This window comes from Mytilus trossulus, chromosome 7, assembly GCF_036588685.1.
Source record: "Mytilus trossulus isolate FHL-02 chromosome 7, PNRI_Mtr1.1.1.hap1, whole genome shotgun sequence".
NCBI classification, from domain to species: Eukaryota; Metazoa; Mollusca; class Bivalvia; order Mytilida; family Mytilidae; genus Mytilus; species Mytilus trossulus.
The window spans coordinates 4,178,730-4,206,651 of record NC_086379.1 but is presented as its reverse complement, the minus strand read 5'-3'; the positions used below and the strand labels follow the sequence as shown (position 1 = coordinate 4,206,651).

The 27,922-nt window shown below is 32.8% G+C and overlaps 1 protein-coding gene across 3 annotated transcripts in view; it reads left to right on the top strand.

Moving 5' to 3' along the window:
* The window catches only part of LOC134724501 (multidrug resistance-associated protein 1-like), a 55,130-nt gene that overhangs the window by 4,853 nt on the left and 22,355 nt on the right, over window positions 1-27,922 (top strand). For all 3 annotated transcript variants that reach the window (XM_063587554.1, XM_063587555.1, XM_063587553.1), the window contains exons 6-20: window positions 429-490; window positions 995-1,126; window positions 2,037-2,276; window positions 2,587-2,764; window positions 3,711-3,965; window positions 4,407-4,472; window positions 5,058-5,195; window positions 6,091-6,237; window positions 9,755-9,839; window positions 12,077-12,143; window positions 23,240-23,366; window positions 23,917-24,093; window positions 24,639-24,806; window positions 25,425-25,617; window positions 26,285-26,360. In XM_063587554.1, the coding sequence (XP_063443624.1) occupies window positions 429-490; window positions 995-1,126; window positions 2,037-2,276; window positions 2,587-2,764; window positions 3,711-3,965; window positions 4,407-4,472; window positions 5,058-5,195; window positions 6,091-6,237; window positions 9,755-9,839; window positions 12,077-12,143; window positions 23,240-23,366; window positions 23,917-24,093; window positions 24,639-24,806; window positions 25,425-25,617; window positions 26,285-26,360 (2,111 nt within the window). The remainder of the gene's footprint in view (window positions 1-428; window positions 491-994; window positions 1,127-2,036; window positions 2,277-2,586; window positions 2,765-3,710; window positions 3,966-4,406; window positions 4,473-5,057; window positions 5,196-6,090; window positions 6,238-9,754; window positions 9,840-12,076; window positions 12,144-23,239; window positions 23,367-23,916; window positions 24,094-24,638; window positions 24,807-25,424; window positions 25,618-26,284; window positions 26,361-27,922) is intronic.

Genomic DNA, 27,922 nt, shown 5'->3' with positions numbered 1-27,922 from the left:
TCCCTTAACAACACAACACAATGTAATTAAAACATTTAGACGATTTTAAAGAGTTATCTCCCTGAAGTGTTAGGTACCACCTTAAGATTGGAATCCAGTGCAAACCGTTCAACCGAAGTTAAAAATGCATTATTACAGTGAGACGTAAAGAGATGAGTTTGATTGATTGTTGGTTACTTTACGTCGCATAAGCACAAACAAGGCTATATCACGGGAATAAAGAAACAAGTCAGATTTTTCCTAAATAGAAGTTTTCTTTATCTGTAGCAGGATTGACTGTAGTGTATTGTATACTGCAGTAAACTAAAATATTTTTTGGAAAAATGTGTTATTATAAAACTTACGCTAAAATGCCTACTTTTTCCTTTTCAAACATTCAAAAAATTAAGATTGACTGTTTTAAATCATATTACTCTTTTCCTTTTTAGAATCCTTGCCCAGAAGAAAGATCTTCATTTTTATCCAGATTAATATTTTGGTGGTTTAATTCGTAAGTACTTTGTCATTGTATGCAGTGTAGTAAATATATTGAATGAGCAGTTTGTATTTCTTAAAAGACTTTTTGTAGAAAGAAATTTTGTATTTATATACATTTTTATATAGTAAATAAATAGTTGAGATTTAAACTGCCATTTTTGGTCAAAATTTATTTAGTAGTACTGTGGATTCATTTATTTTCGTGGGTACCAATTTTCGTGGTTTGAGGAAATCTTACATATTCGTGGATATTTAATTTCGTTGTTTTAACGAAGTCTTCACCCATTACTTTAGAAAATTTGTTATTCGTTGAACATTTGAATTCGTGGATCCCCTGTACCCACAAAATCCACGAAAATTGGTATCCAACGAATATAAATGAATCCACAGTATTCATATTTATCAGAATTCTCCTAGTCAAAATTTAAGACAGCCACAAAAGAAATAAATTTATGTGGAACTTGTCGACAATCAAGGTTTAGAAATTCATGTCATTCAAATATATATTATTTTTCAGTATGGTCGTACAAGGATATAAACGTGACATAAAGAGGGAGAATCTCTGGTCATTAAATCACGATGACAACACATCTTCCGTGTTTCCTCGATTTGAAAAATACTGGAAGAAAGAAGAAGAAAGAGTAGAAAAGTAAGTTACTGCATTCAAGATAAAAAAGGAAGACATACATGAAAGAAAATAAGATGAATATATATTTTTACTTGCAACAGTGTGACATCTGTGTCATTATCCCAATTGAGCCTCAAAGTGACAAACAAAAAACCTCTCTTTTTGACTACTTCACTAGAATGCTGTACTAGTGACATAAATTGTTAACAGCAGAAGTGAAAAAAGGGGTGGAACAAAAAAGAAATAAAAAAATCTCTTTTTTCAATCATATTCGAAATTTACAACCATAATTTAGGGGCCAGCTGAAGGACGCCTCCGGGTGCGGGAATTTCTCGTTACATTGAAGACCTGTTGGTGATTTTCTGTTGTTGTTATTGCTATGGTTGGGTTGTTGTCTCTTTGACACATTCCCCATTTCCATTCTCAATTTTATAATGTCCCTGGAATTTAAAAAAAAACAAAAAACAGTTCAATAGACCACACTGAAGAAAAACTTGGACCAACAAAGAACACGTTTACCAGATAGCTTGATTTATATGTACGCCCGTTAACAGTAGGTATTATGGTTTACTTTTGTCTGTCTGTTTATCTATCCTCTATGTGTTGGATAGTAACTCAAAAAAGCTTAAACCAACTTTGGTGAATTTTTGTGAATTGTTATATCTATTGATGTAAACTCCCTTGATCTTTTAAAAATTTTACATTTATATTTCTTAGTTATGAGACTTCATTCTTAAAAATGGGGATGTTCTAGTTTTCGGACAATACTTCAAAAAACGGATTGAGCAGTTTTCAGGAAACTTTGTTGACAGGTTTATAATTATTAAAAAAAGCTCCTTTAAGTTTATTTTATAGATTTCTGTTTTGACATTAAGGATAATGGAACTATATTTAATTGAAATTGTACAAGTCTACCATTTTGTTTTTGCAGGAAAAATCAGAGACGACCTGAGAATGGTGAGGTGGCTGACACCAATGGCATTGAAATGAAAACAAGAACAGAAGATGGACAATTATATACAGAGGTCGAGGTCAAAGATGGAGCAAACAAACCTCCAGAGAAGAAACTTCTAATCTGCTTCATCAAAGTGTTTGGACCTATCTGTCTCTTACATGCATTTTACAAGTTGTTATTTGATATACTCCAGTTTATTAGTCCACTTATTTTAAGGTAAATAAAAATGAGATGATAGGAAAATATTGATAGTGAATATTCTTAAAACTGTAAAGTTATAAATTGTATGTGCTAAAAATATTATATGCATATTATACTTGTTTCTATCAAATGTAAAAATAAAATGAAACAGTGATTTTCTCAATCATACATTGCCAAAAATAAAGAAAATTTTATGAATGCTAAAGTACATATTATACATTGCCAAAAATAAAGAAAATTGAACACAATTTTCTTGCCTGCTCATATACATTACTTTTTTTTAGCTACACATTAAATGTTGTCATGGTTACTTTTTTATTTTCAGATTATTAATTCGGTTTACCAAAGACAAGGAAGAGTATGAATGGAGAGGATATTTATACAGTGTTTTAATGTTTCTTGTTGCTGTTGTACAGTCGTTAATTTTACATCAATACTTTCATGGTGCTCAGTTGGTTGGAATGAGATTGAGGACGTCCATTATAGCTGCTGTCTATAACAAGGTATGTCTTTTTAAATGCTTTCACATAGAACAGTATACACAGCTACTTTCGCATAGGTACTATTTCTGTACTAAAAATATGTAGTACTGGAAATTTACTTTTAATATTTAGTACTATTTCTTTACTTTAAAATTATTGTAATATTTAGGTGCTTGTATTTTACAGTACTTGATTTGTACTAAATATTTTGGTACAGAAATAATACAATATTCAATGTTTGAAAGTCATAATTTTAAGAGATTTGAAATAGAAAAACTTTCAAAATGCTGAAAATGCAAGGGTAGTAACCAAAAATCCGTAGTACCTAAATTTTAAGTACAAATCAAGTACTGTAAAATACAGGTACCTAAATATTACAATAATTTCAAAGTGACAAAATAGTACTGAATATTAAAAGTAAATTTCCAGTACTACAGATTTTTAGTACAGAAATAGTACCTATGCGAAAGTAGCTGTGTAGGAAAAAACCCACTAATCTCTAATACTGAATATGTCAAAGAGACAACAACTCGACCATAGAACAGACAACAGCAGAAGGTCACCAATGGGTCTTCAATGCGTCAAGAAACTCCTGCACCTGGATTCTATACTATGGATTCATTATAGTTCTTTGGTACCAGTTTTTCTTGTAGTATGTGGGTACAGATGAAACACAAATGTAGATGTTCAACAAATTACATTTATAAGGTTGTATGTAGATTTTGAAAAAAAAATATGAAATCAAATATCCTCGAAAATGAAAGAAATTATTTTGGGAATTAGTGACATGTGAAAGCAGTATTTTCAACAATTGACATCATACATACTGTGAAGTCTTAATTTTACATGAGCATAAGTGATGTCCATTAACAATGAAAAATAGCTATAATGTGTATTCATAGGGTAAAGAAAAATTAAGACAGAATTTCTGATATACATGTATTAATTTACCTTGTTTTAATTACAGATGTTGAAGTTATCCAGTTCTGCCAGAAGAACTGCTACTGTTGGAGAAATAGTAAACTTAATGGCCGTCGATGCCCAGAGGTTTATGGACCTGATGACCTACTTCCACACTATCTGGTCTGGACCATTTCAGATTGCTCTGTCATTGTACTTCCTGTGGCAGACTCTTGGACCGTCCATCTTGGCAGGGTTTGGTGTTATGGTGCTACTGATTCCTATTAATGCAGTCATTGCCAAAAAGTCAAGAGATTTACAGGTATGATGGCTGTTTCGTGAAAGTGTTTGAAAACTTGATGTAGTGTTACAAAATTATAAATAAATTGAAGGAAAGAATTCAATCAACCTCAAATTCTTTGAAAAAAAATTAAAACATTAAGATATGAGTAATGTAAATCATTAACAAGATTCATGGGATTGACCATAAAGCATGCTTTTATGAAATATTGTAATCTAACACTCATGATATAGAAAATATAAAAATCGGTACCTCTCAGAACATTTCAGCAGCGTCATAAATAAATAAAATACACAAAGGAAACAAAACTTATGCTTAAAATTTTATTGAAATTTTATTTTCAGTTTTGTATCACTTATTGTGTTTTCCACACGAATTGACTCAAACAGAAGTATGTTCACTGGTAATTTTGCTTGAATTTGAAGGATTTTATTAACAAAAAGATAAACTTATATTTTCCAGATGAAACAAATGAGATTAAAAGATTCCAGAATTAAACTGATGAATGAAGTATTAAATGGTATAAAAGTAAGTAAAGAATGAAATAAGTAATATTATATACATGTTGATAAAACACAATTTCTGTTATGATATACCACAAAATGAATTATACCAACCTCTAGCTTTGACCTCAGTAAATATATGATATAATATTTTGTTTACTGTAATAAAAATAAATCTTTGAAATGCCAGATCATAACCAGAATTCCTAAATCTAGATTGATGGGACCAAGAAAGTCAGCCATTTAAATACATTTATTGAATTGTTTATTTGAAGAACAGAAAAACAAAGATAAATTCACATTTTATTGGAAATGATTTAAAAATCTTGATTAATTTAAAATAAAAAAAATTGGTATAATTCTGCAAAAAGAGTTCAGGGAATTACATTGACCTATTTTAGTACTCTCAAGAGTTTTACTTTTCAAATAAAGGAAAACTTACAACATTTTATGTGACAAATCAAGTGGCATTTTACTCTAGTTTGTATATATGGCCTGTATTTAGGTATATAGATAATGGAATAAAAGGAAACGAAAAATAATAACTTATCACAATTAAAATGTTTTTTCAAAGTGAGCTTTGAATTATAAACTTTTATTTCATTTTTAGGTTCTTAAACTGTATGCCTGGGAGCCGTCATTTGAGAAGCAGATTTTAGACATACGTAACAAAGAATTAGTCGTCCTGAGGAGAATGGCGTATCTTAACGCTGTTGTATCATTTACATGGACTACAGCTCCATTCTTGGTAAGATTGTCCTAGGATTAAAAAAGACCTATAAAATGATATCTTCATGATCTTAGAAATGAATCATAGGTTTCTATTAACAAAATGTGATATGTAAACTGTTAACCAACTTATTTCTTTGTGGATACTTTATTTCGCGTTTTACGATTTCTAGTCCACTTCGTGGCTACTTAATTTCGCGATTTTCTTATCTACTTGATGTAGTTTGATAAGTAAAGATCAAAGTTAAACATATTTGCGACGATTCATATAAAATTGCGCTATATGTCTACTCACGAATGTCACGAAAATAAATCGCTCGCGAAAATAAGTTGGTATACAGTATGTTAATATGTTAATGAGAGAGAAACTTAACAGCATAGATACCAAAAACTAAAAGGCATTTGTTAATTTAATACTGATAAACATGTATGCTTTTTATTAATAACCGTTTAACGTCCATCTTGCACAAAGGAATTTATTTTATATCAAATAACACAATCAATACACAGACTCCCTGATGGGCGATGGCTGTATCATTGATAGTTAGCTAATACTAGGAAAAATATACAGATGCTATGAAATAACAAGACTTTTTTATGACCCATGTTTTCAGCTGTAGGGCAATATCAGACCAGCAAGCTTAGCCCTTTGTCTGACATCTTGTGGTGGTATTCAATATCTCTTTTATCCTTGGCTAAGTTGTAAAAATTTCCATTCTGGATAGACAAGTTAACATTTTGATATGCTCACTGGAGCATGAATTTAAGAAAAAATAAAGTTAGATACCTTCTTAACTGAGAGGAGTAATTTAGTATTTAACTCCCAACAAAAGTCAAATGTATATTAATTTTTTCTTAACAATTTTCAAAAATTCTGTGACTTTACTTAAGAATTTGTGAAATGTATTTTTTAGGTGTCATTGGTGACATTTGCTGTGTATGTAATGATTGACCCAGGTAATATCCTGGATGCTGACAAGGCTTTTGTCTCACTCTCTCTGTTTAACATTCTGAGATTCCCCCTGTCTATGTTGCCTCAGGTCATCTCAATGTTAGTGCAGGTAAGTCATTAAGTTATTATTATTTGAGTTATATTTTTTTCAAAATAAAATGTATTTTTAAAAATACACAGACTTCATATACTCAGGAATTTTAAGTTGTAAATAGAATTTTCCTCTGTGCAAAAATGAAGGAGTGAGCCAACAAATAGGTGATTAATAAGCAGCTTTTCATAACATTACTGTGTGAAATAAGGGTCGACATCAAAAGTTCAATGTAGGATAAAAAAAAACTTAATTCACATAGTTTTTTCACTGACTCCCTGTGACCCCACCGCCTCTAAACTTAATTTGGGAAAAATTGATTGACCAATATGGATATATGTAAAATCGATATCAAATGAACATATCTTGCAGTAATTCCAAGCCCCCCCCCCAACTATTTGATATACTGTAAATTCAGAAATTATTGTGATATTCATATTATTGCGAAAAATGCAAATAGAGTTATGATTGCAATGATTTAAACACTAGCATTTTGGAATTTTTTAGGTGAATTAAACAGGATTTTTCTCTCAACATTGCAAAAATAAAAATTGTATTTTAGTTGAAAATGATAAAATGGAAATAATAAATGAAAGCAATAATTTCTGAATTTAAAGTTTTTTTTTATCCTACATTGATCTTTTGATGTTGTCCCTAAGGGGCATTGGGTCTTTGGTTTGTTGAAATTGGATAAGTGTTACCAACACCATTTGGGCATTAATTTTCTTTTCTTTTACTGTGGATTTATCTATGATGAGTTTTTTTTACTAATAGATATATAGATAGTTTATTCTCATAAAACCATGCAAGTACAAAGGTTACAGAGAAGTTGAAAAATAATATACATAAAAAACAGAATATGCTTTTAATGCATAAAATTCAAAATTTTGGATGAGATAACATATTAAAGAATATAGACTTTTTATAGTCAAGTGTAAAAGTTAAAATTGTATAAAGAAATACTTTTTATAAGTATAAGTATGGTAAATAAATTAAAATAACTATTGTAATGAATACTAATATTTGCAGAGTTTGTGGATAAAGCAAATTACAAATTAGATATTCAAGGAAGTACAAATTTACAAAGTCAAAGATCCACAAAAATATTTTTTTCATTAATCCATGGAAATTGATACCCTAAAATATAAGTGAATTAACAGTTTTAAATTTTTTTTTATTAGCTCACCTGGCCCGAAGGGCCAAGTGAGCTTTTCCCATCACTTTGCGTCCGGCGTCCGTCGTCGTCCGTCGTCCGGCGTCCGTCGTCGTTGTTAACTTTTACAAAAATCTTCTCCTCTGAAACTACTGGGCCAAATTGTACCAAACTTGGCCACAATCATCATTGGGGTATCTAGTTTAAAAAATGTGTGGCGTGACCTGGTCAACCAACCAAGATGGCCGCCACGGCTAAAAATAGAACATAGGGGTAAAATGCAGTTTTTGGCTTATAACTCAAAAACCAAAGCATTTAGAGCAAATCTGACATGGGGTAAAAATGTTTATCAGGTCAAGATCTATCTGCCCTGAAATTTTCAGATGAATCGGTCAATCGGTTGTTGGGTTGCTGCCCCTGAATTGGTAATTTTGAAAGAAATTTTGCTGTTTTTGGTTATTATCTTGAATATTATTATAGTTAGAGATAAACTGTAAACAGCAATAATGTTCAGCAAAGTAAGATCTACAAATAAGTCAACATGGCCAAAATGGTCAGTTGACCCGTTTAGGAGTTATTGCCCTTTATAGTCAATTTTTAACCATTTTTCGTTAATTAAAGTAATCTTTTACAAAAATCTTCTCCTCTGAAACTACTTGGCCAAATTAATCCAAACTTGGCCACAATCATCTTTGGGGTATCTAGTTTAAAAAATGTGTGGCGTGACCTGGTCAACCAACCAAGATGGCCGCCACGGCTAAAAATAGAACAAAGGGGTAAAATGCAGTTTTTGGCTTATAACTCAAAAACCAAAGCATTTTGAGGAAATCTGACATGGATAAAAATGTTTATCAGGTCAAGATCTATCTGCCCTGAAATTTTCAGAAGAATCGGTCAATCGGTTGTTGGGTTGCTGCCCCTGAATTAGTAATTTTGAGGAAATTTTGCTGTTTTTGGTTATTATCTTGAATATTATTATAGATAGAGATAAACTGTAAACAGCAATAATGTTCAGCAAAGTAAGATATACAAATAAGTCAACATGACCAAAATGGTCAGTTGACCCGTTTAGGAGTTATTGCCCTTTATAGTCAATTTTTAACCATTTTTCGTAAATTAAAGTAATCTTTTACAAAAATCTTCTCCTCTGAAACTGCTGGGCCAAATTAATCCAAACTTGGCCACAATCATCTTTGGGGTATCTAGTTTAAAAAATGTGTGGCGTGACCTGGTCAACCAACCAAGATGGCCGCCACCGCTAAAAATAGAACATAGGGGTAAAATGCAGTTTTTGGCTGATAACTCAAAAACCAAAGCATTTTGAGGAAATCTGACATGGGGTAAAAATGTTTATCAGGTCAAGATCTAAATGCCCTGAAATTTTCAGATGAATCGGTTGTTGGGTTGCTGCCCCTGAATTGGTAATTTTGAGGAAATTTTGCTGTTTTTGGTTATTATCTTGAATATTATTATAGATAGAGATAAATTGTAAACAGCAATAATGTTCAGCAAAGTAAGATCTACAAATAAGTCAACATGACCAAAATGGTCAGTTGACCCCTTTAGGAGTTATTTCCCTTTATAGTCAATCTTTAACCATTTTTCATAAATCTAAGTAATCTTTTACAAAATCTCCACTGAAACTACTAGGCCACAATCATCTTTGGGGTATCTAGTTTGAAAAATGTGTCCGATGACCTGGCCATTCAACCAAGATGGCGGCCACGGCTAAAAATAGAACATAGGGGTAAAATGCAGTTTTTTGCTTATAACTATGAAACCAAAGCATCTAGAGCAAATCTGACAAGAAGTTAAATTGTTAATCAAGTCAATATCTATCTGCCCTGAATTTTTCAGATGAATTGGACAACTGGTTGTTGGGTTGCTGCCCTCCAATTGGTAATTTTTAAAGAAATTTTGCCGTTTTTGGTTATCTTGAATACTATTATAGATAGCGATAAACTGTAACAGCAATAATGTTCAGCAAAGTAAGATCTACAAATAAGTCAACATGACCTAAATGGTCAATTGACCCCTGAAGGAGTTATTGCCCTTTATAGTCAATTTTTAACAATTTTCATTAATTTGGTAAATTTATGTAAATTTTTACCAAATATAGTTCTCTGTTACTAATGGGCAAAGTTCATGATAGATATAATTGTAAGAAGCAAAATCGTTCAGTAAAGTAAGAACTTCAAACACATCACCATCACCAAAATACAATTTTGTCATGAATCCATTTGTGTCCTTTGTTTAATATGCACATAGACCAAGGTGAGCGACACAGGCTCTTTAGAGCCTCTAGTTGTGTATAAACATTAAATAAGTAATAAAGTTTAGGGATATATACAAGATATACATTGACTTTCTCTTTTTTTCCAGGCAAGTGTATCATTGAAGAGAATACAGACATTCCTTAACAATGATGAGTTAGATTACAGTGCATTCTCAAGGGATATCAATGCTAGTAAGTTCTATTAAATGTATCTTTTCTTTTCTTTGCAGTATTTGAAGATATTATACAAAGTTCTGATTTTTAAAGCAATTGCTTTCATGCCGTCGCGTATGGCCATCTTTGTGACCCAGATCAGAGACTCCGCCCAGATCAAGCCATAGTATTTTGTTAAACAGGCTCCTGGTCTGTCATTCTTAAACACCAATGTATGTTTTCTAATGCAATACATAGCTTGAAACTTTTGAAAAACGTTAGTGGATTTAAGAAGTTTCAGCATACGTTTTATATGTTTAATTGGTGTTTTTTTAGAAAGAGGTCAGGTGCTCTTGTTCATTCATAAAATTGTCGTTCATTCATAAATTTATCGTAAAATCAAAATCACTACACAGGTTATCAGGTTATACGTAGTGTCAAATGATTACCTGTAATCTAAAAATAGACAAAGTTAACTGACCTATTTTGTTGATTTGTTTGCGCAAACAATTTAGAGGAACGAAACCCTTGTTAAAAACACATAACAATAAGTTTGTTTTCCTTTTTTGTCATAACTCCGTAAGATTTATCGATCACCTTACTAATGAAATGGACCCGTCCAAACGTGATAGATGCCAATTAAGTCCAGATGAAGAGATATTTACAATTTGGAATTTTCTAGTTTCATAGATTAAAAAAAGTACATCCTTTTTGGATATCATATTCAAAACTGGGTATGCATGACAAATGATAAAACCATTATCCTCGTCTTTCCAATGGACGAGTCTACTACGTTTGTTGACCCTCGACGGTCCACCGTGTTTGCAATTTTATTTCACATGTTTTCGAAATATTGAAGATCATTTTCACAATGTTTCCTGAAAATTGGATAAATATCAAAGCAACTTAGAGCTTTTTGTTCTTGTTCGTTTAATGACGATTTAATGTCATGTTTGTCTGTGATGGCCCCTCTTTTCGGGATTGCACGAGAATTATAGTTATCTCGTACCGCATGAGGATGACACATATCAACTGAGCAATAATGTTTGGGACTTAGTTTTTAAGAAATGATGACAAAGTAACATTATGAAAATATTTTTGGTCAGCTGAAATATATATTTATTTTTTACATGTTTATGTCTTGTAAAATATTTTGTTTCTTTCCCGTTTTTCAACATTTGCGTCTGGAAAGTTGAAATGTTTTTACTGAAGTGTTAAATTTAAATTAATTATGAAAATTAAATCAATAAAGGAAATTATTGCCCAGTTACAAACACTACTAGGGGATAATCCATTATAATTTCTCTTGGAGTTATATGTTTCAGCACATGTATATTTGACCCCAACTTTAGCCTGGTAAACGTGTTGTCTCCTTGTGAAATATAAAACATATTCAAAATGACTTTCTGCTAAAGTCTTTAATTGATATAAAGTTAAAACCTTCTTAATTCTCACTAGACAACACTCCTGTCATGTTTAATTCTTAAATATATGTGGATGAAAAAAAAGTCCCCAAAACATAAACATGGCAGCAATTGCTTTTACAGCCTTTCAGGCTTTGATTGACAAGCAGTTAATATAAAGAAAATAGCACAAGAGTCTGGAAATGCTTACTGCACTATAGCTCTTGATATGACTCCTAAGCATGACATGCTTAATAAGAGGGTCACCATTTGTTAAAGTTTTGAATTTTATACTGGGATATAAATTTCCACTTTCTTTTGTATCTATATATAAAAAAGAAGATGTGGTATGATTGCAAATGAGACAACTCTCAACAAGAGACCAAATGCCACAGAAATTAACAACTATAGGTATTCGTACAGCCTTCCACAATGATCAAAGCCCATACCACATAGTAAGATATAAAAGGCCCCAAAATGAGAATGTAAAACATTCCAAACAAGCCTAATTTATGTAGTCATTTGTAGTCATTAGACCGTTGGTTTTCCCGTTTGAATTGTTTTACACTAGTAATTTTGGGGCCCTTTATAGCTTGTTGTTCGGTGTGAGCCAAGGCTCCGTGTTGAAGGCCGTACTTTAACCTATAATGGTTTAATTTTTAAATTGTTATTTGGATGGAGAGTTGTCTAATTGGCACTCACACCACATCTTCCTATATCTATTTATAGAGCTATTTCTCACATGTTTATGAATTTGTGCAGGAATACATCATGAAATTGGTTTATTATTTTTTTGATGACCAGGATGCTCTCCAATAAAATAAATTAACATACTATATCAAGGTAATTATTTATCTGTATTTTGTATTACAGAACATGCCATTACCATAGAGAAAGGAGTATTCTCTTGGGAGAAAGATTCTACAGCTACACTGAAAGAGTAAGTTTGTATTGTCGTTCTATAACATACCATTACCATAGAGAAAGGAGTATTCTCATGGGAGAAAGACTCTACTGCTACACTGAAAGAGTAAGTTTGTATTGTCGTTCTATAACATACCATTACCATAGAGAAAGGAGTATTCTCATGGGAGAAAGACTCTACTGCTACACTGAAAGAGTAAGTTGTATTGTAGTTCTATAACATACCATTACCATAGAGAAAGGAGTATTCTCATGGGAGAAAGAGTCTACTGCTACACTGAAAGAGTAAGTTGTATTGTAGTTCTATAACATACCATTACCATAGAGAAAGGAGTATTCTCATGGGAGAAAGACTCTACAGCCACACTGAAAGAGTAAGTTTGTATTGTAGTTCTATAATGTAGTTTACCATAGAGAAAGGAGTATTCTCATGGGAGAAAGACTCTACAGCCACACTGAAAGAATAAGTTTGTATTGTAGTTCTATAATGTAGTTTACCATAGAGAAAGGAGTGTTCTCATGGGAGAAAGACTCTACAGCCACACTGAAAGTGTAAGTTTGTATTGTAGTTCTATAATGTAGTTTACCATAGAGAAAGGAGTGTTCTCTTGGGAGAAAGATTCTACAGCCACACTGAAAGAGTAAGTTTGTATTGTAGTTCTATAATGTAGTTTACCATAGAGAAAGGAGTGTTCTCATGGGAGAAAGACTCTACAGCCACACTGAAAGAGTAAGTTTGTATTGTAGTTCTATAATGTAGTTTACCATAGAGAAAGGAGTGTTCTCATGGGAGAAAGACTCTACAGCTACACTGAAAGAGTAAGTTTGTATTGTAGTTCTATAATGTAGTTTACCATAGAGAAAGGAGTGTTCTCATGGGAGAAAGACTCTACAGCCACACTGAAAGAGTAAGTTTGTATTGTAGTTCTATAATGTAGTTTACCATAGAGAAAGGAGTGTTCTCATGGGAGAAAGACTCTACAGCCACACTGAAAGAGTAAGTTTGTATTGTAGTTCTATAATGTAGTTTACTATAGAGAAAGGAGTATTCTCATGGGAGAAAGACACTACAGCCACACTGAAAGAGTAAGTTTGTATTGTAGTTCTATAATGTAGTTTACCATAGAGAAAGGAGTATTCTCATGGGAGAAAGACTCTACAGCTACACTGAAAGAGTAAGTTTGTATTGTAGTTCTATAATGTAGTTTACCATAGAGAAAGGAGTGTTCTCATGGGAGAAAGACTCTACAGCTACACTGAAAGAGTAAGTTTGTATTGTAGTTCTATAATGTAGTTTACCATAGAGAAAGGAGTGTTCTCATGGGAGAAAGACTCTACAGCCACACTGAAAGAGTAAGTTTGTATTGTAGTTCTATAATGTAGTTTACCATAGAGAAAGGAGTGTTCTCATGGGAGAAAGACTCTACAGCCACACTGAAAGAGTAAGTTTGTATTGTAGTTCTATAATGTAGTTAACCATAGAGAAAGGAGTGTTCTCATGGGAGAAAGACTCTACAGCTACACTGAAAGAGTAAGTTTGTATTGTAGTTCTATAATGTAGTTTACCATAGAGAAAGGAGTGTTCTCATGGGAGAAAGACTCTACAGCCACACTGAAAGAGTAAGTTTGTATTGTAGTTCTATAATGTAGTTTACCATAGAGAAAGGAGTATTCTCATGGGAGAAAGACTCTACTGCTACACTGAAAGAGTAAGTTTGTATTGTAGTTCTATAATGTAGTTTACCATAGAGAAAGGAGTATTCTCATGGGAGAAAGACTCTACAGCCACACTGAAAGAGTAAGTTTGTATTGTAGTTCTATAATGTAGTTTACCATAGAGAAAGGAGTATTCTCATGGGAGAAAGACTCTACAGCCACACTGAAAGAGTAAGTTTGTATTGTAGTTCTATAATGTAGTTTACCATAGAGAAAGGCGTGTTCTCATGGGAGAAAGACTCTACAGCCACACTGAAAGAGTAAGTTTGTATTGAAGTTCTATAATGTAGTTTACCATAGAGAAAGGAGTATTCTCATGGGAGAAAGACTCTACAGCCACACTGAAAGAGTAAGTTTGTATTGTAGTTCTATAATGTAGTTTACCATAGAGAAAGGAGTATTCTCATGGGAGAAAGACTCTACAGCTACACTGAAAGAGTAAGTTTGTATTGTAGTTCTATAATGTAGTTTACCATAGAGAAAGGAGTATTCTCATGGGAGAAAGACTCTACAGCCACACTGAAAGAGTAAGTTTGTATTGTAGTTCTATAATGTAGTTTACCATAGAGAAAGGAGTATTCTCATGGGAGAAAGACTCTACAGCTACACTGAAAGAGTAAGTTTGTATTGTAGTTCTATAATGTAGTTTACCATAGAGAAAGGAGTATTCTCATGGGAGAAAGACTCTACAGCCACACTGAAAGAGTAAGTTTGTATTGTAGTTCTATAATGTAGTTTACCATAGAGAAAGGAGTAATCTCATGGGAGAAAGACTCTACAGCTACACTGAAAGAGTAAGTTTGTATTGTAGTTCTATAATGTAGTTTACCATAGAGAAAGGAGTATTCTCATGGGAGAAAGACTCTACAGCCACACTGAAAGAGTAAGTTTGTATTGTAGTTCTATAATGTAGTTTACCATAGAGAAAGGAGTGTTCTCATGGGAGAAAGACTCTACAGCTACACTGAAAGAGTAAGTTTGTATTGTAGTTCTATAATGTAGTTTACCATAGAGAAAGGAGTGTTCTCATGGGAGAAAGACTCTACAGCCACACTGAAAGAGTAAGTTTGTATTGTAGTTCTATAATGTAGTTTACCATAGAGAAAGGAGTGTTCTCATGGGAGAAAGACTCTACAGCCACACTGAAAGAGTAAGTTTGTATTGTAGTTCTATAATGTAGTTTACCATAGAGAAAGGAGTGTTCTCATGGGAGAAAGACTCTACAGCCACACTGAAAGAGTAAGTTTGTATTGCAGTTCTATAATGTAGTTTACCATAGAGAAAGGAGTGTTCTCATGGGAGAAAGACTCTACAGCCACACTGAAAGAGTAAGTTTGTATTGTAGTTCTATAATGTAGTTTACCATAGAGAAAGGAGTATTCTCATGGGAGAAAGACTCTACAGCCACACTGAAAGAGTAAGTTTGTATTGTAGTTCTATAATGTAGTTTACCATAGAGAAAGGAGTATTCTCATGGGAGAAAGACTCTACAGCTACACTGAAAGAGTAAGTTTGTATTGTAGTTCTATAATGTAGTTAACCATAGAGAAAGGAGTATTCTCATGGGAGAAAGACTCTACAGCCACACTGAAAGAGTAAGTTTGTATTGTAGTTCTATAATGTAGTTTACCATAGAGAAAGGAGTATTCTCATGGGAGAAAGACTCTACAGCAACACTGAAAGAGTAAGTTTGTATTGTAGTTCTATAATGTAGTTTACCATAGAGAAAGGAGTATTCTCATGGGAGAAAGACTCTACAGCCACACTGAAAGAGTAAGTTTGTATTGTAGTTCTATAATGTAGTTTACCATAGAGAAAGGAGTATTCTCATGGGAGAAAGACTCTACAGCTACACTGAAAGAGTAAGTTTGTATTGTAGTTCTATAATGTAGTTTACCATAGAGAAAGGAGTATTCTCATGGGAGAAAGACTCTACAGCCACACTGAAAGAGTAAGTTTGTATTGTAGTTCTATAATGTAGTTTACCATAGAGAAAGGAGTATTCTCATGGGAGAAAGACTCTACAGCTACACTGAAAGAGTAAGTTTGTATTGTAGTTCTATAATGTAGTTTACCATAGAGAAAGGAGTATTCTCATGGGAGAAAGACTCTACAGCTACACTGAAAGAGTAAGTTTGTATTGTAGTTTTATAATGTAGTTTACCATAGAGAAAGGAGTATTCTCATGGGAGAAAGACTCTACAGCTACACTGAAAGAGTAAGTTTGTATTGTAGTTCTATAATGTAGTTTACCATAGAGAAAGGAGTATTCTCATGGGAGAAAGACTCTACTGCTACACTGAAAGAGTAAGTTTGTATTGTAGTTCTATAATGTAGTTTACCATAGAGAAAGGAGTATTCTCATGGGAGAAAGACTCTACAGCCACACTGAAAGAGTAAGTTTGTATTGTAGTTCTATAATGTAGTTTACCATAGAGAAAGGAGTATTCTCATGGGAGAAAGACTCTACAGCCACACTGAAAGAGTAAGTTTGTATTGTAGTTCTATAATGTAGTTTACCATAGAGAAAGGAGTATTCTCATGGGAGAAAGACTCTACTGCTACACTGAAAGAGAAAGTTTGTATTGTAGTTCTATAATGTAGTTTACCATAGAGAAAGGAGTATTCTCATGGGAGAAAGACTCTACTGCTACACTGAAAGAGTAAGTTTGTATTGTAGTTCTATAATGTAGTTTACCATAGAGAAAGGAGTATTCTCATGGGAGAAAGACTCTACAGCCACACTGAAAGAGTAAGTTTGTATTGTAGTTCTATAATGTAGTTTACCATAGAGAAAGGAGTATTCTCATGGGAGAAAGACTCTACAGCTACACTGAAAGAGTAAGTTTGTATTGTAGTTCTATAATGTAGTTTACCATAGAGAAAGGAGTATTCTCATGGGAGAAAGACTCTACAGCCACACGGAAAGAGTAAGTTTGTATTGTAGTTCTATAATGTAGTTTACCATAGAGAAAGGAGTATTCTCATGGGAGAAAGACTCTACAGCTACACTGAAAGAGTAAGTTTGTATTGTAGTTCTATAATGTAGTTTACCATAGAGAAAGGAGTATTCTCATGGGAGAAAGACTCTACAGCCACACTGAAAGAGTAAGTTTGTATTGTAGTTCTATAATGTAGTTTACCATAGAGAAAGGAGTATTCTCATGGGAGAAAGACTCTACAGCTACACTGAAAGAGTAAGTTTGTATTGTAGTTCTATAATGTAGTTTACCATAGAGAAAGGAGTATTCTCATGGGAGAAAGACTCTACAGCCACACTGAAAGAGTAAGTTTGTATTGTAGTTCTATAATGTAGTTTACCATAGAGAAAGGAGTATTCTCATGGGAGAAAGACTCTACAGCTACACTGAAAGAGTAAGTTTGTATTGTAGTTCTATAATGTAGTTTACCATAGAGAAAGGAGTATTCTCATGGGAGAAAGACTCTACAGCTACACTGAAAGAGTAAGTTTGTATTGTAGTTCTATAATGTAGTTAACCATAGAGAAAGGAGTATTCTCATGGGAGAAAGACTCTACAGCCACACTGAAAGAGTAAGTTTGTATTGTAGTTCTATAATGTAGTTTACCATAGAGAAAGGAGTATTCTCATGGGAGAAAGACTCTACAGCCACACTGAAAGAGTAAGTTTGTATTGTAGTTCTATAATGTAGTTTACCATAGAGAAAGGAGTATTCTCATGGGAGAAAGACTCTACAGCCACACTGAAAGAGTAAGTTTGTATTGTAGTTCTATAATGTAGTTTACCATAGAGAAAGGAGTATTCTCATGGGAGAAAGACTCTACAGCTACACTGAAAGAGTAAGTTTGTATTGTAGTTCTATAATGTAGTTTACCATAGAGAAAGGAGTAATCTCATGGGAGAAAGACTCTACAGCCACACTGAAAGAGTAAGTTTGTATTGTAGTTCTATAATGTAGTTTACCATAGAGAAAGGAGTATTCTCATGGGAGAAAGACTCTACAGCCACACTGAAAGAGTAAGTTTGTATTGTAGTTCTATAATGTAGTTTACCATAGAGAAAGGAGTATTCTCATGGGAGAAAGACTCTACAGCCACACTGAAAGAGTAAGTTTGTATTGTAGTTTTATAATGTAGTTTACCATAGAGAAAGGAGTATTCTCATGGGAGAAAGACTCTACAGCTACACTGAAAGAGTAAGTTTGTATTGTAGTTCTATAATGTAGTTTACCATAGAGAAAGGAGTATTCTCATGGGAGAAAGACTCTACAGCCACACTGAAAGAGTAAGTTTGTATTGTAGTTCTATAATGTAGTTTACCATAGAGAAAGGAGTATTCTCATGGGAGAAAGACTCTACAGCTACACTGAAAGAGTAAGTTTGTATTGTAGTTCTATAATGTAGTTTACCATAGAGAAAGGAGTATTCTCATGGGAGAAAGACTCTACAGCCACACTGAAAGAGTAAGTTTGTATTGTAGTTCTATAATGTAGTTTACCATAGAGAAAGGAGTATTCTCATGGGAGAAAGACTCTACAGCTACACTGAAAGAGTAAGTTTGTATTGTAGTTCTATAATGTAGTTAACCATAGAGAAAGGAGTATTCTCATGGGAGAAAGACTCTACAGCCACACTGAAAGAGTAAGTTTGTATTGTAGTTCTATAATGTAGTTTACCATAGAGAAAGGAGTATTCTCATGGGAGAAAGACTCTACAGCCACACTGAAAGAGTAAGTTTGTATTGTAGTTCTATAATGTAGTTTACCATAGAGAAAGGAGTATTCTCATGGGAGAAAGACTCTACTGCTACACTGAAAGAGTAAGTTTGTATTGTAGTTCTATAATGTAGTTTACCATAGAGAAAGGAGTATTCTCATGGGAGAAAGACTCTACAGCCACACTGAAAGAGTAAGTTTGTATTGTAGTTCTATAATGTAGTTTACCATAGAGAAAGGAGTATTCTCATGGGAGAAAGACTCTACAGCCACACTGAAAGAGTAAGTTTGTATTGTAGTTCTATAATGTAGTTTACCATAGAGAAAGGAGTATTCTCATGGGAGAAAGACTCTACTGCTACACTGAAAGAGAAAGTTTGTATTGTAGTTCTATAATGTAGTTTACCATAGAGAAAGGAGTATTCTCATGGGAGAAAGACTCTACTGCTACACTGAAAGAGTAAGTTTGTATTGTAGTTCTATAATGTAGTTTACCATAGAGAAAGGAGTATTCTCATGGGAGAAAGACTCTACAGCCACACTGAAAGAGTAAGTTTGTATTGTAGTTCTATAATGTAGTTTACCATAGAGAAAGGAGTATTCTCATGGGAGAAAGACTCTACAGCTACACTGAAAGAGTAAGTTTGTATTGTAGTTCTATAATGTAGTTTACCATAGAGAAAGGAGTATTCTCATGGGAGAAAGACTCTACAGCCACACGGAAAGAGTAAGTTTGTATTGTAGTTCTATAATGTAGTTTACCATAGAGAAAGGAGTATTCTCATGGGAGAAAGACTCTACAGCTACACTGAAAGAGTAAGTTTGTATTGTAGTTCTATAATGTAGTTTACCATAGAGAAAGGAGTATTCTCATGGGAGAAAGACTCTACAGCCACACTGAAAGAGTAAGTTTGTATTGTAGTTCTATAATGTAGTTTACCATAGAGAAAGGAGTATTCTCATGGGAGAAAGACTCTACAGCTACACTGAAAGAGTAAGTTTGTATTGTAGTTCTATAATGTAGTTTACCATAGAGAAAGGAGTATTCTCATGGGAGAAAGACTCTACAGCCACACTGAAAGAGTAAGTTTGTATTGTAGTTCTATAATGTAGTTTACCATAGAGAAAGGAGTATTCTCATGGGAGAAAGACTCTACAGCTACACTGAAAGAGTAAGTTTGTATTGTAGTTCTATAATGTAGTTTACCATAGAGAAAGGAGTATTCTCATGGGAGAAAGACTCTACAGCCACACTGAAAGAGTAAGTTTGTATTGTAGTTCTATAATGTAGTTTACCATAGAGAAAGGAGTATTCTCATGGGAGAAAGACTCTACAGCTACACTGAAAGAGTAAGTTTGTATTGTAGTTCTATAATGTAGTTAACCATAGAGAAAGGAGTATTCTCATGGGAGAAAGACTCTACAGCCACACTGAAAGAGTAAGTTTGTATTGTAGTTCTATAATGTAGTTTACCATAGAGAAAGGAGTATTCTCATGGGAGAAAGACTCTACAGCCACACTGAAAGAGTAAGTTTGTATTGTAGTTCTATAATGTAGTTTACCATAGAGAAAGGAGTATTCTCATGGGAGAAAGACTCTACTGCTACACTGAAAGAGTAAGTTTGTATTGTAGTTCTATAATGTAGTTTACCATAGAGAAAGGAGTATTCTCATGGGAGAAAGACTCTACAGCCACACTGAAAGAGTAAGTTTGTATTGTAGTTCTATAATGTAGTTTACCATAGAGAAAGGAGTATTCTCATGGGAGAAAGACTCTACAGCCACACTGAAAGAGTAAGTTTGTATTGTAGTTCTATAATGTAGTTTACCATAGAGAAAGGAGTATTCTCATGGGAGAAAGACTCTACTGCTACACTGAAAGAGTAAGTTTGTATTGTAGTTCTATAATGTAGTTTACCATAGAGAAAGGAGTATTCTCATGGGAGAAAGACTCTACAGCCACACTGAAAGAGTAAGTTTGTATTGTAGTTCTATAATGTAGTTTACCATAGAGAAAGGAGTATTCTCATGGGAGAAAGACTCTACAGCCACACTGAAAGAGTAAGTTTGTATTGTAGTTCTATAATGTAGTTTACCATAGAGAAAGGAGTATTCTCATGGGAGAAAGACTCTACAGCCACACTGAAAGAGTAAGTTTGTATTGTAGTTCTATAATGTAGTTTACCATAGAGAAAGGAGTATTCTCATGGGAGAAAGACTCTACAGCCACACTGAAAGAGTAAGTTTGTATTGTAGTTCTATAATGTAGTTTACCATAGAGAAAGGAGTATTCTCATGGGAGAAAGACTCTACAGCTACACTGAAAGAGTAAGTTTGTATTGTAGTTCTATAATGTAGTTTACCATAGAGAAAGGAGTATTCTCATGGGAGAAAGACTCTACAGCCACACTGAAAGAGTAAGTTTGTATTGTAGTTCTATAATGTAGTTTACCATAGAGAAAGGAGTATTCTCATGGGAGAAAGACTCTACAGCTACACTGAAAGAGTAAGTTTGTATTGTAGTTCTATAATGTAGTTTACCATAGAGAAAGGAGTATTCTCATGGGAGAAAGACTCTACAGCCACACTGAAAGAGTAAGTTTGTATTGTAGTTCTATAATGTAGTTTACCATAGAGAAAGGAGTATTCTCATGGGAGAAAGACTCTACAGCTACACTGAAAGAGTAAGTTTGTATTGTAGTTCTATAATGTAGTTAACCATAGAGAAAGGAGTATTCTCATGGGAGAAAGACTCTACAGCCACACTGAAAGAGTAAGTTTGTATTGTAGTTCTATAATGTAGTTTACCATAGAGAAAGGAGTATTCTCATGGGAGAAAGACTCTACAGCCACACTGAAAGAGTAAGTTTGTATTGTAGTTCTATAATGTAGTTTACCATAGAGAAAGGAGTATTCTCATGGGAGAAAGACTCTACTGCTACACTGAAAGAGTAAGTTTGTATTGTAGTTCTATAATGTAGTTTACCATAGAGAAAGGAGTATTCTCATGGGAGAAAGACTCTACAGCCACACTGAAAGAGTAAGTTTGTATTGTAGTTCTATAATGTAGTTTACCATAGAGAAAGGAGTATTCTCATGGGAGAAAGACTCTACAGCCACACTGAAAGAGTAAGTTTGTATTGTAGTTCTATAATGTAGTTTACCATAGAGAAAGGAGTATTCTCATGGGAGAAAGACTCTACTGCTACACTGAAAGAGTAAGTTTGTATTGTAGTTCTATAATGTAGTTTACCATAGAGAAAGGAGTATTCTCATGGGAGAAAGACTCTACAGCCACACTGAAAGAGTAAGTTTGTATTGTAGTTCTATAATGTAGTTTACCATAGAGAAAGGAGTATTCTCATGGGAGAAAGACTCTACAGCCACACTGAAAGAGTAAGTTTGTATTGTAGTTCTATAATGTAGTTTACCATAGAGAAAGGAGTATTCTCATGGGAGAAAGACTCTACTGCTACACTGAAAGAGTAAGTTTGTATTGTAGTTCTATAATGTAGTTTACCATAGAGAAAGGAGTATTCTCATGGGAGAAAGACTCTATAGCCACACTGAAAGAGTAAGTTTGTATTGTAGTTCTATAATGTAGTTTACCATAGAGAAAGGAGTATTCTCATGGGAGAAAGACTCTACAGCCACACTGAAAGAGTAAGTTTGTATTGTAGTTCTATAATGTAGTTTACCATAGAGAAAGGAGTATTCTCATGGGAGAAAGACTCTACAGCCACACTGAAAGAGTAAGTTTGTATTGTAGTTCTATAATGTAGTTTACCATAGAGAAAGGAGTATTCTCATGGGAGAAAGACTCTACAGCCACACTGAAAGAGTAAGTTTGTATTGTAGTTCTATAATGTAGTTTACCATAGAGAAAGGAGTATTCTCATGGGAGAAAGACTCTACAGCCACACTGAAAGAGTAAGTTTGTATTGTAGTTCTATAATGTAGTTTACCATAGAGAAAGGAGTATTCTCATGGGAGAAAGACTCTACAGCCACACTGAAAGAGTAAGTTTGTATTGTAGTTCTATAATGTAGTTTACCATAGAGAAAGGAGTATTCTCATGGGAGAAAGACTCTACAGCCACACTGAAAGAGTAAGTTGTATTGTCGTTCTATGATGTAGTTTAACATCAGATATTTTATATATGTTAAAAGAGGGGCTAGCTGTCAGATTGATGTTTACTGATTTTAAACCAAACTGGCTAAAAGCAAAATATTATTTTATTAATGATTGAACATGATAAAAAAAATCATAACTTTAATTCTTGCATATCTCGTAGTTATCATGTCCCTTTAAGATCATTGGTTAAGTTGAAACAAACGCAGAAAAACAATTGAATTGCAGACTTGTTTAAAAGCACCAAAAAAAAATCAAAATTTAAATAGGTGAATCTACAAATGCATATAAAGCATTAGGCAATAAAAGATATCTTTGTTGAAACTCTTATTGATGTATGGACAAAAATTTGAGGTTAATAAATGGGATTTCAGAAAATGCTGCATATAAACAATCCATAGAAATTAAAAAAGATTGTCTTTTTCATCAAAAATAACCTTTTTGTAGGGCATCCCAATATTATAATCACCACAGAATTATTTGTAGCAACTGTAGAACTTAGAAGTAAAATGTGTTCATCAGTTGAATAGTTTTCATCTGAACATAACATATCTTTTTTTATATTTCAGGATGTCTATCGAGATCCCTGATGGTTCCTTGGTGGCAGTAGTGGGACAGGTGGGTTGTGGAAAGTCATCACTTCTGTCAGCCATATTGGGAGAAATGGACACTATATCAGGAAAAGTTAATGTTAAGGTTTGTTTATTTACCAAAAAATGGTTACAGAAAATGTAATGAAATGGGTCTTATCTGCAGAAGAGAATTTCATGTGTGTGCTTTACATAGTAAATAAAGAATGTTTTTTCCTAGTGACAGATTAATTTTATTTACTTGAATTAAATTGAGTTTTACTTATTAAATCAGAATTGACAATTGTCTTTGCTTTAGCCAATATTTTTTCTATGGGGATCAGGATTATGATACTATACTGGATTGGCAGGTTTGTTACAGGAAAGGGACAACAAAAGAAAAACAAGTTCAAAATGGTGATTAAGAAACCTGATTTGAACATAATGACCGTATTGTTGTTGCAAAAAAATATAATTTGTCCTAATCCAAATTTGTCTTTAAGAACATATTGATTTCAAATTTTGTCATGTCTGACAATTATGACCATTTCAGGACCCATGCAGTAATAAAATATGTTCATTTTCAGAAATTCTGTAGAGTTTAGTTTTTTTTAAACAAAGCGTCTTTTAGTTGCATTGAAAATGAAATAATTCACGAAATGATTTTGTTTTTTCAGGGAAGTATGGCTTATGTTGCCCAGCAAGCCTGGATTCAAAACACAACTCTTCAAAACAACATCTTATTTGGTAAAAATCTAAACCAGAGTGAATATGATAAAGTTGTAGATGGCACAGCACTCAGACCTGATCTGGAGATCTTACCTGGGGGTGATCAAACAGAAATTGGGGAAAAGGTAAAATTCCATATATTAATTTGTGACTTTTGCCCTAATTGTTGTGATGTACTCATTATTAAATTATCAGGTGATATTGACGTACAGTTGTTTATTATACTGTGGATTTATTATTATATTATTCGTTTGATACCAATTTTAGTTGATTTGGTTTGTACGGGTGAACCATGAAATTAAATATTCAGCAAATGACAAATTTACTATAGGCTTGCTAGCAGATATTATAAAACCACAAAAATAAATATCACGAACCTATAAGATTTCCCTTATCCACGAAAAATTGGTATCCATGAAAATAAAAGAATTCATCTCTTGTACTTATAATTTACTTTTCTTTTCTGTTTAGTTGTTTTAATCCGTTCACTCAGTGCCCATGATACTGAGTGAGTATATATCTAATTGAAATTAGCAGTTCATTCACATTTTCAGTTTTAGCTGACACATTAAACTTGATAATCCAGTTATTCAATTGCCCACTCAAACATCAACAAATTTAGAACAAGAATATTTTTATCCTATCACAATCACAATTTTGGTTCTTACAGGGTATAAATCTGAGTGGAGGACAGAAGCAGAGAGTCAGTTTAGCCAGAGCTGTTTATCAGGATGCAGACGTGTATCTCCTTGACGACCCTCTCAGTGCGGTTGACTCTCATGTTGGAAAACATATCTTTGATGAAGTTTTGGGACCAAATGGACTTCTGAGAAATAAGGTAACTAGTGACCACAGTTTATTTGATGATGGCTTTTATAAATATCAGTTTTGGTCATTTATTTACTAAAAGAAATGAAATATACCAGAGGGACAATCAAACTCATAAATTAAAAATAAACTGATTACGCCATAGTTAAACATTAAAAGACAGACAAACAATAGTACACATGATACAACATAGAAAACTAAAGAATAAACAACACGAACCCCACCAAAAACTAGGGGTGATCTCAGGTGCTCCGGAAGGGTAAGCTGATCCTGCTGCATATGTGGCACCGGTCGTGTTACTTATGTTATAACAAATCTGATTAAAAGTATAATTCGGTAGGTCACATTCTGTGAAATGGTTATTCCATTAAGGTCAACCAACTTGTGACCGTGTCCGTAAAATTTACGAAGAGATGCTGCTGGAATAGTTCTAAGTTTCATGTCAATTAATTCTGTTCCTTGGATTTTTCAGGCATTTTGTTTCAAATAATTACTAATGAAATTTTTAAAGAATTGTCATCCAGCCCCCCATCAATCAATTTGGTATAGCCCTTTTAAAAGTATGCATGTATATAACTAGTGAGTTAAATAACTTTTCTCCTAATACAATTTTCTCTTTTTTTTCCAGACAAGAATTTTGGTAACCCATGGAATCAGTTTCCTATCTAAAGTAGATATAATTATAACCTTAGTGGATGGTAAAATAAGTGAGATGGGATCATACAGCGATCTTATCAGCCATGCTGGAGCATTTGCAGAGTTTCTCAAGAATTATCTCAATGAAGAATTAAAAATAGAAGATCTAGAAGATGAAATTGAAGGTGAAGTATGATGCAGGAAAATTAGTTATTAAATTTTAAAGTTGACATTTGTTTTTGGTAGTGTAAAATACAAAGAAATTGAAAATGAAACATTAAAATGCCAAATAAAAACCTATTTCATAGGTATTCACTTGAATGTACTTTATTATTATATATTTGCATATACACATACAATTCTTGCCAGGTTTTTTTTATAAATTTTATATCAAATATAAAAAAGAAGATGTGGTATGATTGCTCATGAGACAATTATCCACAAGAGACCAAATGACACAGAAATTAACAACTATAGGACACTGTATGGCCTTCAAAAAAGCATCTTATCAGCAATGAATTGGAAGATTATCACCTATCATCTTTTTTTTACTAGAATTATGCCCATCTGAAATTAAATCAATATGTAAATTTGTAATACAATATATTTAGCATGTGTTTAGATGAATAAGGTATTAAACTTGTTTAGACAATCAGCACAGATGAACTATTGTTAAAGAAATTATGTCCCTTGAAAATATTAACTAGTATATAGAAAATTGAATTGTAAGATATTTCACAGCTACATTTCTTGTAGGACATTTTTACAAGTTTTTAAAATTAAGATACTTCCCCAAGAGATTTATTCTCCATAATTTCAGAATTTAGAGTATACAGTTAATTTTATTTACAGATCTACAAATAGCTGAAGATATGGTTAACAAGTTAGAGAATGTAATGGACGACAATAAGACTAAATTACTCAAACAGTAAGTATGTGTCATGGTACATTGATTGGTCAGGAAGAGATGTAAAAAGCCAACAATGAATTGGTACCTTTACATTCAGTAGCAAGTATTACATGTTTTATCAGGACAAGAAAGTACCATGGGCTGATCCAAGTTTGATCTTGGAGGGGGAAGGGAGACACTCAAACTAACTAAATATTGGTGGTTGCATTTTCTGTAAAAAGTAGTAAAGTGAAATTTTATATTTTGAGTGATTTGGTCGGGGAAAATTACCTCGCATGCCCCCGTACATCAAATTTAGGAACAGCTTTAACAATTGGAAATGAATATGAACCCTGCTTTGTACAATGACATAAATTGATTAAGATTTTTATCATGCCAGTTTACAAGGTAGCAGTCTTCAGGGAGACTCCATTTTCTATTGTTCTAACTTGAGTGAAACAAATGAAAAATCTCTCCTTTGTCTCAATTAAGTACTGTAAATTCAGAAATTATTACGTGCATTTATTATTGTGATTTTGTCATTTTAGACATAAATGCAATTTTAATTTTTACAATTTTGAGAAAAATCCTGTTAAATTCATATAAAATATTTTAAAATGCAAGCTCAAACTAATGGTTTACAACTCTGTTGCATTTTTCACAATATTTAAACCTCCCATTAATTTCTGAATTGACAGTAATAACCTGTGTCTGATGAAAAAAATCTTATCTATACTTTAATTTATATAGCCAATTGGAAACAGATATAGAGAGGTATCTATGATTCCCAATTCACAACCACAGAAACATTATCATATCATATCATTTTTGTATTTAATTTGATTTGTTTTTGATTTAGTTTGTTTTCCCTAACCATAGACCATTGATTTTTTAGTTTGAATATTATAGTGACAATAGAAAATGTAAATGTGCATATACTATAGAAAAAAACAATACTAGTATTAAAGAAAAACATCTTCTAAGGAGTTATGTATTCTCCCATTTTCTTTTTTTAATGTGACAGGGTATTTATCAATTATCATTTTTTTGGTGTTATTTTGTTTTAGTAGCATGAAAACACTGTTGTATGGAAATTATTTTAAGGAAAACATTCTTGTATGGAAATAACTTTAAAGAAGACATTATTGTTTTGCAATATTTGATTGCATCAATCAAAGATTATTGCAAATTGTTTACTGGAAATAAAGAAACAGATTAAGAAAAAAGTAATTTGCTGCATTTAAATCAGATTTATGTGCACAATTTTTTAAATGCAGTACATTTATATCCGTTTCTAATTGAAGTTTGTTCACCATAACCCAGAGTGATGTTGACTAACGCAGAATATTTCATTGGTTCCAATTTGCCATTTTAATATTTGTAGTTCAGATTTATACTCAATAATATGAATTGTTCCATTTAGGATATATGTGACTTGTCATGCATGTCATATATTTGTAAAAAGGGCAACATCATTTTTGAAAAAAATAAGGAAAGAAATATCAAAGTGTTGGCATTTAAAAAACTTTTGCTGTCTTTACAATTTTTGTTCTGTTTTAAAAGTGTCTAATTGTCTAAGAAATATTCATATTTCATCTAAG